The sequence below is a fragment of the Cyrtonyx montezumae genome, unplaced genomic scaffold (assembly GCF_038088225.1).
Source record: "Cyrtonyx montezumae isolate F1298 unplaced genomic scaffold, pur_monq_1.0 scaffold_17, whole genome shotgun sequence".
Lineage (NCBI taxonomy): Eukaryota > Metazoa > Chordata > Aves > Galliformes > Odontophoridae > Cyrtonyx > Cyrtonyx montezumae.
The window spans coordinates 33,202,975-33,217,700 of record NW_027071903.1 but is presented as its reverse complement, the minus strand read 5'-3'; the positions used below and the strand labels follow the sequence as shown (position 1 = coordinate 33,217,700).

The window sequence follows — 14,726 nt, the reverse complement described above, 5'->3', positions numbered from 1 at the left end:
GTTGTGTTTCCCCATCTTTAATCATTGTCTCTTAGATGTGTTTTCTCTGCAGGTTTGACTTGGCCCGAAACAGCAGTTGTTATGGCCAAAAAACATGTGCACTAAAAATAGAGAGATGTAATGCAACCTGTATTAGTCCATATTAGGAATCATCTGTTGAAGAATTAAAGCAAGGATTTCAACAATGCAGAAGATGTAACGTGATGAAGTGTTTGCAAATATTGACGTATTCCCTATATCAGAAATAAGATCTTTCAGCACATTACCTGTGGGAATATGTCTTGTGTGGATAAATCCTTTGGTTTCTCCATGTCTCTGGTCTTCCAGTCTTTCTTTTTTTTTCCCTGCAAGCGTATGATTGTTTCCTTATGGCTGACAAGGAGCAGCCTACCTGTCAGAAGTGTCCTATGCCATCATGTGTGATGAGGGAAGTTTTATTGTTGACTTGTGCTGAGGGCTTCATCCAGAACAAGAACATGGATAATATGGAGCAGGAGGGGCTTCAGGTTCTTCTTTCTCTACTGTCTAGATGCAGAAAAGACATACAAATACGTAGCTTATGAACTTCTTCCTTTTCCAGAGCAGCTGCTGAAGTAGAATGTACTACTCTTTAATTTGTCTCCTGATTAAAAAATTAATGCTAGTTTCCATTGGAACTTAATGATATCTCAACTGGCAGATGCTAATGAGCTCAAGTGTCTGATGTACACCGTTCTTCTCTCAGGATGTTTATGGCTATTCCAGTGGTCGTTTTGGCTAGGAAGGCAGACAGGTGGCTCCAGACAGACTAAGATACATTGCTTACCTTTTTGCTGTCTTCATTTTTTCCATGCTGTCATAAATCATAGCTCAGGATTGGAGCCAAGAGTTGGGAATTGGGACTCTACTGGCTTCGCTTCCTGATGTTGTTTGACTTGTGACCTTCTGCAGATCTATTGGGCTCTTACTTGTGAAAACAGTGATGTGTTAGGCACCTACGTGTTTGTGTGGCCAAGATGGGAACACCTTGTGGAAGGTTTTGCCTCCATTCAGAATTTCTAACCCTCCTTTCAGATAGTTTGTAATTCTGAATCATCAACTGATATGTGTCCCAAACTGAGTATCCAAGACTGAAAGCACTAGAAATTGTTTGGACTGCAACCTTTAACCTCTAACACTCAAACACTTTCTTTATTTAAAGATTAGATCTGCTAAGTCTGAACTGGCTGCAGTGTGGCGAGGCTTTGGCTTTGACAAGTTGCTCCTTGAACTGGCAGCAGCTTTCTGTGATCTGTTCCCTGTGTAGTTTGACACAAGTGTGTATATAAGGGATTAAAAATAACTGTTACACTGTTTTTTTCACTTCAGTTTGACCTGCAGAGCCAACACATTTATGGGAGATAAACTGCTTTCTTTATTGGCTTTTGCATACTACCAGAAACAAATTGTCTGGTTTCCAAGGGGGGGTCTGTGCTACCTCTCTCTAGGTGTAGGTGTAGTAGTGGGGCCAGGCTGTAAATGAGGAGCTCATGGTTTGGTAAAGTCTCCCTGGGCTCTTTCACCCTCAGCAGAAGTGGTTGGAGTTCAGCTGCCATGCTTGAGGATTGGTAGGGTTGAAAGTTGTGAAAACATTCTTTACAAACCAAGCACGTTCGCTAAAGACTCATTAAAACAAAATAAGCCTGGAGGCCAGTGATGCCATTTTTCACAGTATAACTGCAGCCAAGTGTTTTGTAGTCTCTAAAGCCCTGAAGGGGATTAAAACTGTACTTTGATTGGTTTCAGATCTGCTAAGTTTAAGTGATCAAAACTGAGGACTCTGAGTTCACTCTTACTTATATCACCCCTTGTCATTTGGATCTTAATTATATTTGTGTTACAGGATCTTCCCCCATGGCCCCAGGCAAGTTGGGACCTTTGTGTCTGTCACAAGCAAAGGAAATCAATTCTGCTTCAGAGTACAACTAGTAACAGAGCAGATCAAATATAGGAGGAGGAACCGGGCCACAGAGGCTAAGAGGGAGTGACAGAGCAGGTATTTCCATTCCCACTTTAATAGTCTTACCATTAAACAATGCTCAATGTGCCTGCTTTGTGTAACGTTAGGTTGTTTTCTCTGTCTTATATGAGCAAGTCCTTCTAGTTGGATGAAAAGCCAACAACGAGGGTGTGCTTTTAAACAGAGATGAGTGTACATAGTTGAGGAGGTGGCAGTTTCTGAAACACTGCTGGCAAACTGATCCAGTGAGCTGGTAGATGTCATAGTGCCTATCCTATGCTATACTGAGCCTTCGTGAAAGACAAAGTCCTGACACGTTATGTTGATGACTATGTTTTACAGAAGAAGAAGAATGTATTAAACTGATGTGTCTAAGTCTCAGGCTAGCTTCAGTAAAAGTCCTTGTAATAAAATCTGCCTGGTGTTTTGGGATGGAACACAGAGTTCATGACTTCTGTCTCAAATTCTTGTTTGCCAGTGTGCCAGAAAAGCAGTATGAATTTGTGATTTGCTATGGAAGTGGTCACGTAAAGAATAATGTTTCTGGGAGGTGGATTAGGGAGCAAGTGATCATCCTACTATGCAGTGTTGTTTTTTTTCCTACTCGTTGATGCATGCTTTTGTCTGCCATTCAATTCAGAAAGAAATTGTCTGTATAATCTGTTTTTAGTACTTGGCCTCAAAAATAAAGAGAGCAGCTCTCAGTCTCCAGTTAGCTGTGATTTGAATGAGCATCTGCTTTTATTTCTTGATCTTCAGATATCTTGCTGACACAACCTAGCTGTCATAGACCTGGAATCCCAAGTTTTTAGTGGATACATAGAAATCCCAGTGCAGAGAGACAATCTTGATGTAATCAGGGACTGATGAAGGTGGTTGCATGTTCCTGTGGCTGAAAGTAGATCGGAGTGTGCTATCTGTGGCTACAGCTTCACTAGCATCTGTTCTCAGTTCCCTTCTTCAGTCCTTGCTGGTGTCCACTGAGAAGTGAATGCCACAAGAAAAGTGTCAAGGAAACAGCTGTGTTGAGCAAGGCCCTTGCAGCTGAAGTGTGGTTTCTTTTTCTTTCTTCAGGAGATCAGTGTTTTGAAAAGAACCACTGTGTTGTTGTATGGATGAAAACTGCAGCAGCAAGGTAACCACTGCACTGAGCTTTGGATGTAATGGCCACAGGAGCCCACGGAGGGATGTTTCTGGTGGTGCCCATGAGTTTTGAGTTGACCTTCATGGTGATCTCACAGGTCTGAGCTGTCTGATCATGGTTGCTCCTTTAGCTCAGGCTGTGCTAGCGCATAATTGATCATCAAACATCAGTTGGTCTGAATTCTGCAGCAAAGTTTTTTCTATGCTGGAAGGCTCAGAGCTGTGATTCTTCTCACATTTGTCTTGTTTCTAACCGTAGGCAGCTTGTTCCCCAAGCTGGCTAAATCAGGGTACTGAGTTGTACAGCTTTTGGGCATCCACTGGAGTGGTGCTGTGCTGTTGGTCTTTTGAAGAAGCAGTTCAATAAAGCATTTGAAAGTAGCACAGCTGACAGATCCAGACCTGAGGAACATTTTTTTACTTCTAGCACATTGCTCTTGGCATATCTTGAAATAATAAGCATCTTTCAACCCCCCACACTGTGATCGTTCAAACTAAGAAAGAAACCTGCTCGTATTCTCTTCAGATTTTGCTTTTACTGGGATGTAAATGCCACTGATGATTTCTGCTTCCTGTCTCACTTCCTTCTTGGTTCCTACTTCACACCTTACTTTTTTGATTTTAAATGAAATCAAGTCATTATTTCTGAAAATTCATTTTAAATAAGTGCAGTGTCTGGTTTTAATAAGTGTTCAAAACGTACAGTGTGCTGATCTTTTTCTTTTAAACACAGAATAAATGATTTTGAGAGGACTCTGAAATTTTGCTGACTTGTGGCATTTGTTGAACTGCATCTGGGAGCTATAGCAATGTAGTTAAACTTACAGAGAGGAAGATAAGGGAGAAAAACAAATGAAGGGCCAGGAGTGAAGATTGTTTTTCAGATGAGTCTGGGAAATACTGTTGGAAGGGAGGTAGGAGGAGCAGGAAGGGACTTTGCAGTTACAGTAGGGATGTGCCAGAAACCAGACAGGACTTTTGGTGTGTAATAAGGAAAGGTCATTTGGGGTTGTTGCTTTGGAACTGTACATCTGTTGGGTTGCCATAAAGAGCACTTGAATGCAAGAAGCTTTCTACTGAGGCTTTGAAATAGCTCTGTTGTGCTTATTGTGAGAATAGGGACTATATATATATATATATACATTTATTTTTTGTGCTGTACTGAGGAATATTTCAAAGGCTGCTGGTGACTAGTCATGGAGAGGTAAGAGCCTGTGAGAAAAAGCCACTAGTGAGCTTGTGCGGTGTTGCATATGTTTTATGCTAAGGACCCGCTGCTCTCTTCCATCAGCTAATAATACAATTCTGTGGAGTTTTTGGCCAGGTAGTCTGTGTAATACACTGTCAAAGTGACAGGCAAAAGAGAATGGCACTTGGGCCTAGTCACGCACGGCGTATTTATGCTGTGCTGTAGATTGGCTGTTTCAGCTGTTATTTCATATGAATTTGTCTGAGCTCTTAAGCAGTGAACACCTGACTCCTAGAATAGTGCACAGTTTGGTTATGTATGCTCCTCTCAATGTAAACTCCTCTGACAGCCTGCTGCCCATGTTTTATGGCCTCTCGTGCCTTCACAGTAACACTTAACATCTGCACCACAAAATCTGTAACATCAGTTTGTTCAAGTAAAGAATCCACCAGGCATTTAATCCTTGTTTTAATGGCTGATGTTTATTTTAGTTTGGGATTTTGTATACTCATGGTGGGTTTCTCTGCCCATAGTCCGTAAATCACAAAGGGCAGGAGAGAGACTTCTTTCTGTGCTGGTTTGTTTCTGAAGTGAGGCTCTAGAGATTTTATTTTATTATTATTTTTTTTACTTTGGTATTTCCATACAGCTGACTTACCTTAGGTATGAGTTGCAGATGTGTTTAATGTTTTTTTTTACTGTTTCTGATCTTCTACTCCTCTTCAAATTTTCTGATACAGAATGCATGTTATCTTTTTGTTCTGTTATTGTTCATCCATGAAATTAGTACTTTTGTGTTTTGTCCATGCATTTGATTATGCTGGAAAATGGTTTGCACATGTGGAAGGCAGGAAGATGCAAATAGAGACTGCTCAGAAAGCAGCTTTCCGTGAGCGCAGAAGGGACAAGACTAAAGAAAATTACCTTACAGAGAATTTGCAAACTTGAAAAAAGGAAACAAAAAGAGGGGACTTGTGTTTGAGTAGTTTGCATTGCGTTGCCATACTTCCTAAGTAATGTATCATTAATGAGTACCTGAGCTCTTGGTAGGTTCTCTGGGTGCATTGCCCACTGCCTGCTGCGTGCAGTTGGAAGACGGTAAGGGGGAGAATGAAGGTAAGAGTCCAGATTCTTAATGTTAGCTCACTGTGGCTGTGTTTTTAGCTGAACTTGTGGGGTTTACCATGCTTCAAATCCCTGCCACCCAGTGGAAAGCAGCCAATCCACAATTTCAAGTTAAACTCATGAAGGGATGGAGTCCAGAGGCCTTGTGTGAACCGAGACTCCCCAGCGATTTGCCAGAGGTCTCTCCAAAGAGGAGCTGAGTGGAATGGGGAAAGCCTTGCTAATTCCTTCATCCCTCTCTGGAGGAAGGACCACTCCAGGTAGTGGCAAATGACCGTGGCGTGACCTCCTCTCCACAGAACGCAAGTTGCAGTCTAGCTTAGTGGCTTCCTTACTGACAAAGTGGCTTATTTTCAAAGATAGATTTTTGAAGTGCAGACCGTGAGTGCTCTGAACTTGCTTTTTTCAATTAAAGTGTTTTTCATAGCATGTTCGAGGCCAGGCTGAGAATTATTTGAGTGAAGGCCTAGGTCCTCGTAAGAGCAACATCTCTGTAGGTGAGAGATTTTATACCGGGTAGAAACCTTGAATCTGCTAGGGAGTTACTAAAGTAAGAATGTGATGGAGGAATCACTGCTGCTTCAAGGGAGATTCTGATCAGCAGTAGCAAGACCCAGAAAGTTAGTGTTCTTACTGGATTGGTCTTCTGCATCTGTTTTTTCTTTTTTTTTCTTTTTTCCCCTCATTATTTAAATGATTTCCTTGAAAATCCTGCAGCTAAAGATGCAGCTCTGCAGAGGGAGGGAGGTACGGGCCCATGGATGGAATGGAATGGAACAAAATGAATAAAAAAACCAAAAAGCACGGAGGCTATTTCACAGAAGTTGGGTGAAATAATCTGTTTCATATCCAGCAAATCAAAGGTGTGCTCACTGTTCCTTTTTTTTCCAGTACAGTTCTTAGTTGGTTTTTTTTTTGCCCTTCCTGAGCACTTAGAAATATATAGATTCCCTGTTCTGAGGCAGTATTGTCTGTGGTCCTTATGAAAAGAAGCCTTGAAACTTGATAATTTCAGTCTTTGATTCTAACTGCCATTATTTATGAGCACCCCAGGATTTTTTTCTTCTCGTTGAGAGGCTCCTGCTTGTCTTGTGTGACCCAGGGGGAATATTTCCAAACCCTTTTTCAAAAGATTGAAATCAAATTTCATAGTTGTTGTCTCAGTTTAAAATATACACCAAGTGTTGACAGCTGATGCCTTGGGCACAAAAGCACGTACAGAGCAATGCTGGAATGACTGTTTGACAACTGAGAAAAGGGATGGAATGGATGTCTGCAAATGTGCCTATTAACAAGACTGAAGATGGGATAAAAAGAAGACAGAGTCCATTTCATCTGGGCTTTAGGACACCTATGGCTGGTAGAGTTGATTACCTTATATACAAGGAAGTCTGGGGAACTGTGGATCTGGATGCTAGAGCACTTAACCAGGCTGGAAAAATGGAGCAGAATTACGTAAGGGAGCTGGTGAACAGCCTGTGGGATTACTGAGCTTAGACCAGTGCCCCCTGTAGGGTGCTGCTTACTAAAGAGAAGGTCTCAAAATAAATCTGCAGAAAACTAAAAAGGGACTAACTGCTTTGGGAAACAAGCACATGTGATGAAGTGAGATATCTGTCTGACCATCCAGCATGCTCTATCCTGTGTCACTTCTGAGTGTTGTCTGTTACCTTTGTAGTTCCAGGACCTTTTATGTATTCAGCTCCCTTTTTCACTGGAAGCATTTGGCATTAACACCAGTGTCAATATCCTATCCATAATACACGGTAGGCTGAACAATAAGCAGAAATAATTTCAGTGAGCCTTGGCAGTTTGCATTTTTCTGTAAAATACATTTGTTTTAATGACTTCGTTTGCTTTTCTTTCATTTTACTATTGAAAACGAATACATTTCTTGTGACTGAAGCAAAGTGACTAGATTCAGTTTAAGATCTGAACTTGATTTCTCCTTGGTTCATGTCTCAGCTGCTTTGCACATCTGCCTTTGAGCTTTGAAACACATTTCACCTTTCAGTTTGAAACAGGATGAATTACTAACATATTAATCTCTCAATTTGGAGGAGAGGAGGTTTAACTGAACTGATGTGTGTTAATTTTTGTGTTGATAGTAGATGACTAATGCTTTATTTCGCAGTCCTTAGCGTGGATCATACTTAGAGGTTCTTCTAACTTAAGACCAATAAGGATCAGCTAGTCTAGGGGTTTCCTGCTTTTGGTTTTCTTACCACAATAAAGAGGCATATGAGCTCTCCACACGTAGGTGGCCAGTGGCTGCAGCTGCTAGTGATCATGCCAACAGCAACAAATGAGCAAAGAAAGCTTGAAAAGGTCTTATCTAGCCTGACCTTCTGCACTTCTGGGCTTTATCCAGAGACTTCTGCAGTTGGCCAATATCACATGTTCTAGAACAATCTAGATTTAAAAAAAAATAAATTGATTAAAACTCCATCTTTGTCATACTCTGTGTTCTGTTAAATTGCTATAGTAACGCTGGTAGCAAGTTAAATGAAGCTGATTGAAGCACTGACTCTAGGAATATTTTACAACTTCCTTGGCTAAGAACAACCTGTGAATTGTACGGTGTTGCATCTCACAACGTGCTCTCCTATCCTGAAATTTTCTTTTACAGACTTTTCTAGAGCTTGCAGCAGAATTACCTTGTTGTAGAACGTTACTTTTTTCACAAGCAGGACTTCCCATCTCTTGAACTTCTGCAAGTGCCTGACTTCTTGGTTTGAATTACAGATAACCCTTCTCTGTTTTGAATTTCTTCTCTTGTCCCATCCTCTTCCATGTTTTCGTGAAATCTAGTGATTTCATATAAATCTACACACACACACACAAAAACAAACAAACAAAAAAACATTTTCCTGCAATGAAATGTGTAAATTGCATATTTTGATCTGCAAGTAGCTTTTTAATTAAAATATAATTGGAATCTGAATTTGCTTAAGCGTGTTTGCTGAAAATAATATAAATCTTTTACTGTGACTTGCCAGCTATAGAATTCCATAACAAATATATATTTTTTTTCTTTTAGAAAAGAAGAGGCAAAAGAAGATGAAATCAACCAGTGACTGGAGGGAGAGAAGAAATGCCATTCGCCTTACCAATGAGTACACAGTAGAAACTTTGGTGGTGGCAGATGCTGATATGGTCCAATATCATGGTGCAGAGGCTGCCCAGAGATTCATCCTCACAGTTATGAATATGGTGAGTGTGCACTTCAGTGTCAAAAGAAGAAGCAGGAGTAAACAGATTTTATCTAGGGTAGGTTAAAGCTGGCTTCCTTGACAATTGTACTGAGTAAATGTTTTGACTGAGGCGTGAGGAAGGATTTTATTTTTCTCATGTTACATACCACTTCTCCCTCTCTGTGTGATTCCCTGTATTTGTCTGATATTACAATATGAAGGCTATTTTGAAAGTGACCTTATAATTTTTCATTTGGGAATTACTCCATAATTGTTCAGAAGTGGTGTCTTCTGCCCTGTTTTTGTACTCCTGTAATTTACCCCGAAAGAAGGGTTCCCGAAATGGATAAATGGTCTCATCTGAATGTTCCTTGTGCTGTTCTTCTTTACTGTTTTTTTTTTGTTCTAATGTTATTTTCTAGTGTGTATTTTTTTGTAGGAGGCAGTTGAATTGTTCTTGACAACAAGAGATTTGTACTGATTTACAGCAGCTGAACTGGTGTCTTGAAGTCTTTTAGAATGGTATCTAGCTCTAATTTTTACATAATGAAAATGGTTGCCTCCCTAGCTGTAGAAAACATGTCAGACTCAATAGCAAACTCCTGCCGACAGGAATTTCAGCTGATTCCATTCTCTTTACCCTTGAACTTCTTTTGAGGCATGAAGTGTTGCTGCTTGTGCTTCTGTGTAGTCAATGGAGTTGAACTTTAGAATAATTTTAGAAATTCTGCAGAGAATCTGCCAGGCTTTCAAAGTAAGCTGTTTTTTTTTTATTGATAGATTTACATGGTAAGAGCCTTTCAAAGCTTTGAGCATATATGAGGTGTGGCTGTTTATTTGTTAGCTGTCCTAGTAATATTCACCCTCAGCTGATAAGGAAACACAGAATCTCTCACAGTGGGTGCTTGCTCACTCACTTGTTGGCAGTGGCAATAAAAAGATAATGGATAAATTGGATGTGGTCGCTGAAAACTCTGCTTAGGGATGGCAGGGGTCCTTCCAGTGGCACTTGCTCAAGGAAATCTTGAAGGAAGGCTGTATCCCTGTGCCCATGCCATTGTAAAATCCAGGAATAGTTCATTCTCCTGACTACAGCTCTGTTGTTGCTCACGAGCAGTAAATTGGCTTGGGGAAAAATAACTCTTAGAAGTAATTGACTGATCATGCTTCCAAGTGAAGAGACGGGTGACAGATGTTCAGTGCCTAGCCCAGCCATGGGACAACAGAGCTTTTTTAGGGGTCTTATATTCTTTCACCAAGCACGGTGTGAGGGAGCTCTCCTATAGTGAAATACTTTGCTGATTAAGCAAGTATTTTAACTAGTCCTTTCCTTTAATGAGCTGGTTCTTTCTGTCCCTTCCTCTACCTTTTATTTTGCTGTATAGCATGCTGTGACAATAGTCCCTTAATAGGGCATCATTGCATTCCTCTGTTTAGTTGGATAGGTTTGTAGGAAATACCTTCTTTCAGCTAATCCATTCTTGTGACCATCCTTTCAGGCTCTACTGGCCTTTCTGTGTTTAAGGACGTATCTGCTAGGGGTACAAGAGCCTTATTCTTCTTGAAGTCATGGTCTCCCCAGCTTTTAAATTCAAATACTAGCTTTGCAGTGAGCTGACAGGACATCAGTTCATCTCTGAACAAATCAGCTTCTGAAGTCACTTTTTAATCTATACTAACTCAGGTTTGGATGTAATGTTATGTGTTAGGTCTGAGTTTTTTTCATGTGTCAGATGTTGGGAACTCTTGAGGGGTGATGGATGCATTTTGTTGGCACTGGGAACCCAGAAGTTCTCCTGAAATTGACTCCGCAATGTTTTGTCGTCGTGCTAATAAAACACTGCCATTGTGCCTGCCAGTTCTGCTGGGACTCAGACCATTATGGCTGTGAGAGCTGTTAAATTTGAGTCTAATTGTGTCTGAAGGTCCTGGTGCCAGAAGATCCATTCTTTCAGTATAGAGATAAATGTATCTCCAACTTTTGTATATCTTCATCTGCCTCTCAAGATCGTTACTTTTGAATGCATGCAGAGGCCAAATTCTGAACTAGAATAGGCCATGAATGATGCTCTCTGTCCTGGCTTAGAAGTTCTGTAGTGTATCTTGGTGACGTCAGCTTGCTCTTGCTAGGTGTGAGTTTGTATGATGGTTGGAACCTCTAAGCCTCTTTTCTAAACAACTGCTGAAGCTTAATTTGTAATGGGTTTTGCTGATCTTCTTGTGAGCTAGTTTTGATGCTTCACTGTGAGCTCAGCACTTTATTAGGCACTAGAGAATGTACATGGATGAGGAGTGTTGGCTGAGGATACATTTATTTGATATCTCTTAAGGTGCATAGTCCAGCTGAAATGCTTCCCACTGTTACGTCATTGCTCCTGAGGGCTCATCCATGTGGTTTTTCTGGTGTCTGGTAGGGTTTGGATTTGCTTCAGCTTTTAAGCCTTCAAAGATCTATTGACAGTCCTTCACCCTCTGTCTGCCCACCTGCTTTCCCACACCTGTAGAAGCCTGGCATCTTTCAGGGCTTTTCCTTCCTGTGGAAAGTGTTTGAGAAAGGACAGCAAGCTCAGAAGATACCAAAGAATAACAACTGGCAAACACATGGGTCACATCATTGAATAAATCTTTTTTTATGATGCTATAAGAAAAAAAAAAAAGGTGAAATTCAAGGAAATCAAAGGGTGTTTTAGCATTTAATTTGCCATAATGAAAGCAGATCTTCACACTATCAAAAGAGGCTGAAGAATGATTTAGAAAATATATCTTAGGAAGAGAGATGCAGTTTAGGTTAGCCTTATCTGATCTCTTCTTTCAGTCATGCTCTTTGGGTGGTGCTTGAACTAAACGTGACAAATCTTTGTTAGTGCCATGTTTGTAAAGTTACCTTAAAGGAATGGGACGACTGTGATTTCTTGGGAAAATCCCCAACACCTTTCTTTGATACAGTATAACTTGTGCTCTAACTATATATATAACTTATATAACTATATCTATAACTTGTGCAGTATAACCACGCAGCAAAGGCCTCCTGGCTGCTGGGGCCCTCTGCTTGCTGCCTGCCTCAGTACAGTTCCTTTCAGCCTTCTGTGACACATGAGCTGGGGGACAGGATTTGCCCCATGATATTAGCCAATGCTTTTTCAACTACACTGTAGGATGGCGGGCTGCCTCTAAAAGAAACCAGAATGTTAATTTTGGCTTGAAGGCTTGCATTTAAGCAAATAGAGCATTACTGGTCAGGGGTATATTAACTCCTCTCTGTAAGCCATTACATTTACTGTCAAACCACAAAACAAGCATTAAGAGGTCTTATTAATGCATTTTATATTTATGGGCATTTTAAGCAAAGTGATCTGCCTTCAGGTATTTAATATTTATGTTACAAGAATTTCTGAAAGGGAAAATTACAAAAAAAATACTATTTTATTGCTCCTTTGGTAAATAAAAATTGGGGGGGAATGGGATGGGGTGGTACAGAGATGGGGGGGGAAGAAACACCTAAGAAAAAAGGCAAAACCCTTCTGCAATCCAGAAACACCATCTAGAGCTAGATGATGTGTTTTTAATGACACTGTGCAGTTCTCTGCTCAGGAAAACAGTCAGACTAAATTCACATTAAGGTTACTTGTCATTTCTGAATGTCGTTGTAGAGCTGCAAGCCCTTCCATTTGATAAACTAATATTTGAAGCTGTATCACAGCTTTTCCCAAATCGCAGAAGAATTTGCCTCTGAGGTACTCTGTCGTGTATGAGTGGGAGCTGAACTTCAGGCTTCTCTTCCTGCAATTAGGAGATCTCAGTTCATTGTCTCTCTCGTTTCTGTGAATCTGCTCACAGGAACTGTGTTTTTGGGCTAAGTTCAGGAGCAGATTCTGAAGGATTAAGCATATGCAGTTTTATGCTTCTGTTCTCGTTACATCTGAGAAAAGCAGCCAATAAGTCCAAAGGGAGTTTCTCTGTCCTCTTTGACAGGTATACTGGCCTCTACTGTGGCTGATCTTCACAAATCAAGCCTTCAGCATAGTAATTAAATAGTTGCTTTATTTAGGTTTGGTATTCTTAGATAAAAGTGCATTTTTGGAGCTTTGGAGTAACTGGACATGCTTTTTTCTGAGAGCAGAGCACACAGGGATGTAGGGATAAGTTACTGTAGTGTGTGTTAGTTTTTCTGCAGCTGTTCCTAAGCTGTGTGATTAGCATGAAAGCCCTCTGCAGAAACAAGCAGTGACTTGAAGTTAGTGATCTTTTGGATGCATTTAAGAGGGAAAATTTTTATGTTATTCTTCAGGAATAATACTGCTTCACTCTCTGAAGCTGCCTTTAACGCTCCACAGCTCATTTTTCACCTTGGATTTTCCCTGTGTGAGATATTTCTATGTTTAGGAAGCAGATAAAAACATTTTTATCATGCGTGTATTTATAGATTTACATCTCCGTGCTCTTGGGGGCTGGCACGTAAAGGTGCTGCTGCTGATAATCAACTCCCTTGCCCTGATCTAGAGTTTTCATGATTGGAATGGGGAGGTACAGGAAAAAGATTTAGACATTTGATCACTTTCTACAGATTTCTCTTCTCTCCAGCAGTCTCAAGATAAAAAGTTAAGTCAACTGTATCTTATAAAGAATATGAATGTGCTCTTTTTTTTTTTTTTTGTACTGTTTAATAGGGAAATTTGAAAACTTGGCTTCAGGTAGGGGTCAGAAATCCTGTAGAACTTTTCAAAGCAAGTAAAAGACAACCTCAGTAACTCAACCGATGCTCCTGCTGCCTGAATGTCTTCCAGCAGCCAGTGCAATGGGAAGGCTGGAGCTTGAATGCAATATTTGGGGGGGGGGGAGAGAGGGTGGAGGAAAAGGAAGAGGGATGTGGAGTGGGAGTGGAGGAAAAAAAATAAAAAGAAAAAAGCAATTCACCCTGGGGGTTGCTGTGCTGAACATCTGAAGCACACACGTCTCCCTTCTACCGTCCACCTGCAGAGGAAGCTCTTGAGAATTAAATAAATAAACTGATGTAGTATAGTTCCTCTCTCAGCCCAGTTCTTCACGTCTGGGTTGTGCCTTTTGCATGCTGGGGCAGGTCTGAACTGCTTGTGTCAAAACTGCATTTATTTTGTCCTGTTGATGTCAAAACTATGAGGGGAAAGGAGTGCAGGAGGAATGCAAATGGAAGAGGAGGAGAAAGATGACTTAGGCTTCATGCTTTTCTGTTCTCTCTAGGGCATTCTGTGCAGTAGGAATGTATCAGGGAAATATATGTATGGAGATCTCAGATGAACTTATTTATTTTTCTGCTGCAATTCTTCTTCTGTTGTTCTATTTTCTAAGACTCCACCATGCCTCTTTACTAAGTACTTTATCTGGGCTTTTGGTGAGTCTTCCTAGAATGGAATGCAACCTAATGGTTTACGTTCACCAGGACAACCAGTGCTCATGACTGTGTTTCAGCTGCATTGACAACTTTTCATCACATTCCTTCAGTCCAGTGAGGGAGAACTTCCCCTTCTCTTCCAGCCCAACTGCTCTCTGGTGCTGCAGTGGTAACCTAAAACAGTGGCTTTCGCATTTTGTTCCATGGCAGAGTTTAGCAAACTGTTAAGTGTGTTTCGTGCAGCTGACCTCTCTTCCCAGCTGTCTCATTTAATGAAAAGGTTCTAAAATACCCCAAATACTCTTCTCTTCTTTTTTCCCCATGGCCAGAAGGGTGTGATAATGCGTTTACAGGCTTGAGGAAGGGTGGCCCATGGTATTGCGAGTGGGAAGGGAGGTGTCTGTGAGTCAGTGTCTCTATAAATTCATGGTGTCCATGCAGCAATAAATATTAGGAACATCTGCACTGGGAAATCCCATTCCTCCTCCCCTGGCAGCAGTTATCTCAGCCATCTCACATGGTACTGTTAGCTCATGAGCTGAGGATAGTCAGTTGGTTGTGTTGTCTGAACAGACTTTAACCTATTGGATGATTTTCTTGTAGGCTAGGGGAGAAGGACAGAAGGTGATCGTTGCTGTGATAGTTTCTGATTTCAAGCAGAAAAAAATCTATGGATTTAAATTCATTTTATTTCAAATGGACACTTGGGCTCCAAGATAATTGTCACAG

At 40.8% G+C, this 14,726-nt stretch overlaps 1 protein-coding gene across 1 annotated transcript in view; it reads left to right on the top strand.

Annotated features, from left to right (window-relative positions):
* ADAMTS17 (ADAM metallopeptidase with thrombospondin type 1 motif 17) overlaps positions 1-14,726 on the top strand; it is a 159,135-nt gene that overhangs the window by 13,759 nt on the left and 130,650 nt on the right. Inside the window, exon 4 of the mRNA XM_065734038.1 lies at positions 8,476-8,648. Within this exon, the coding sequence (XP_065590110.1) occupies positions 8,476-8,648 (173 nt within the window). The remainder of the gene's footprint in view (positions 1-8,475; positions 8,649-14,726) is intronic.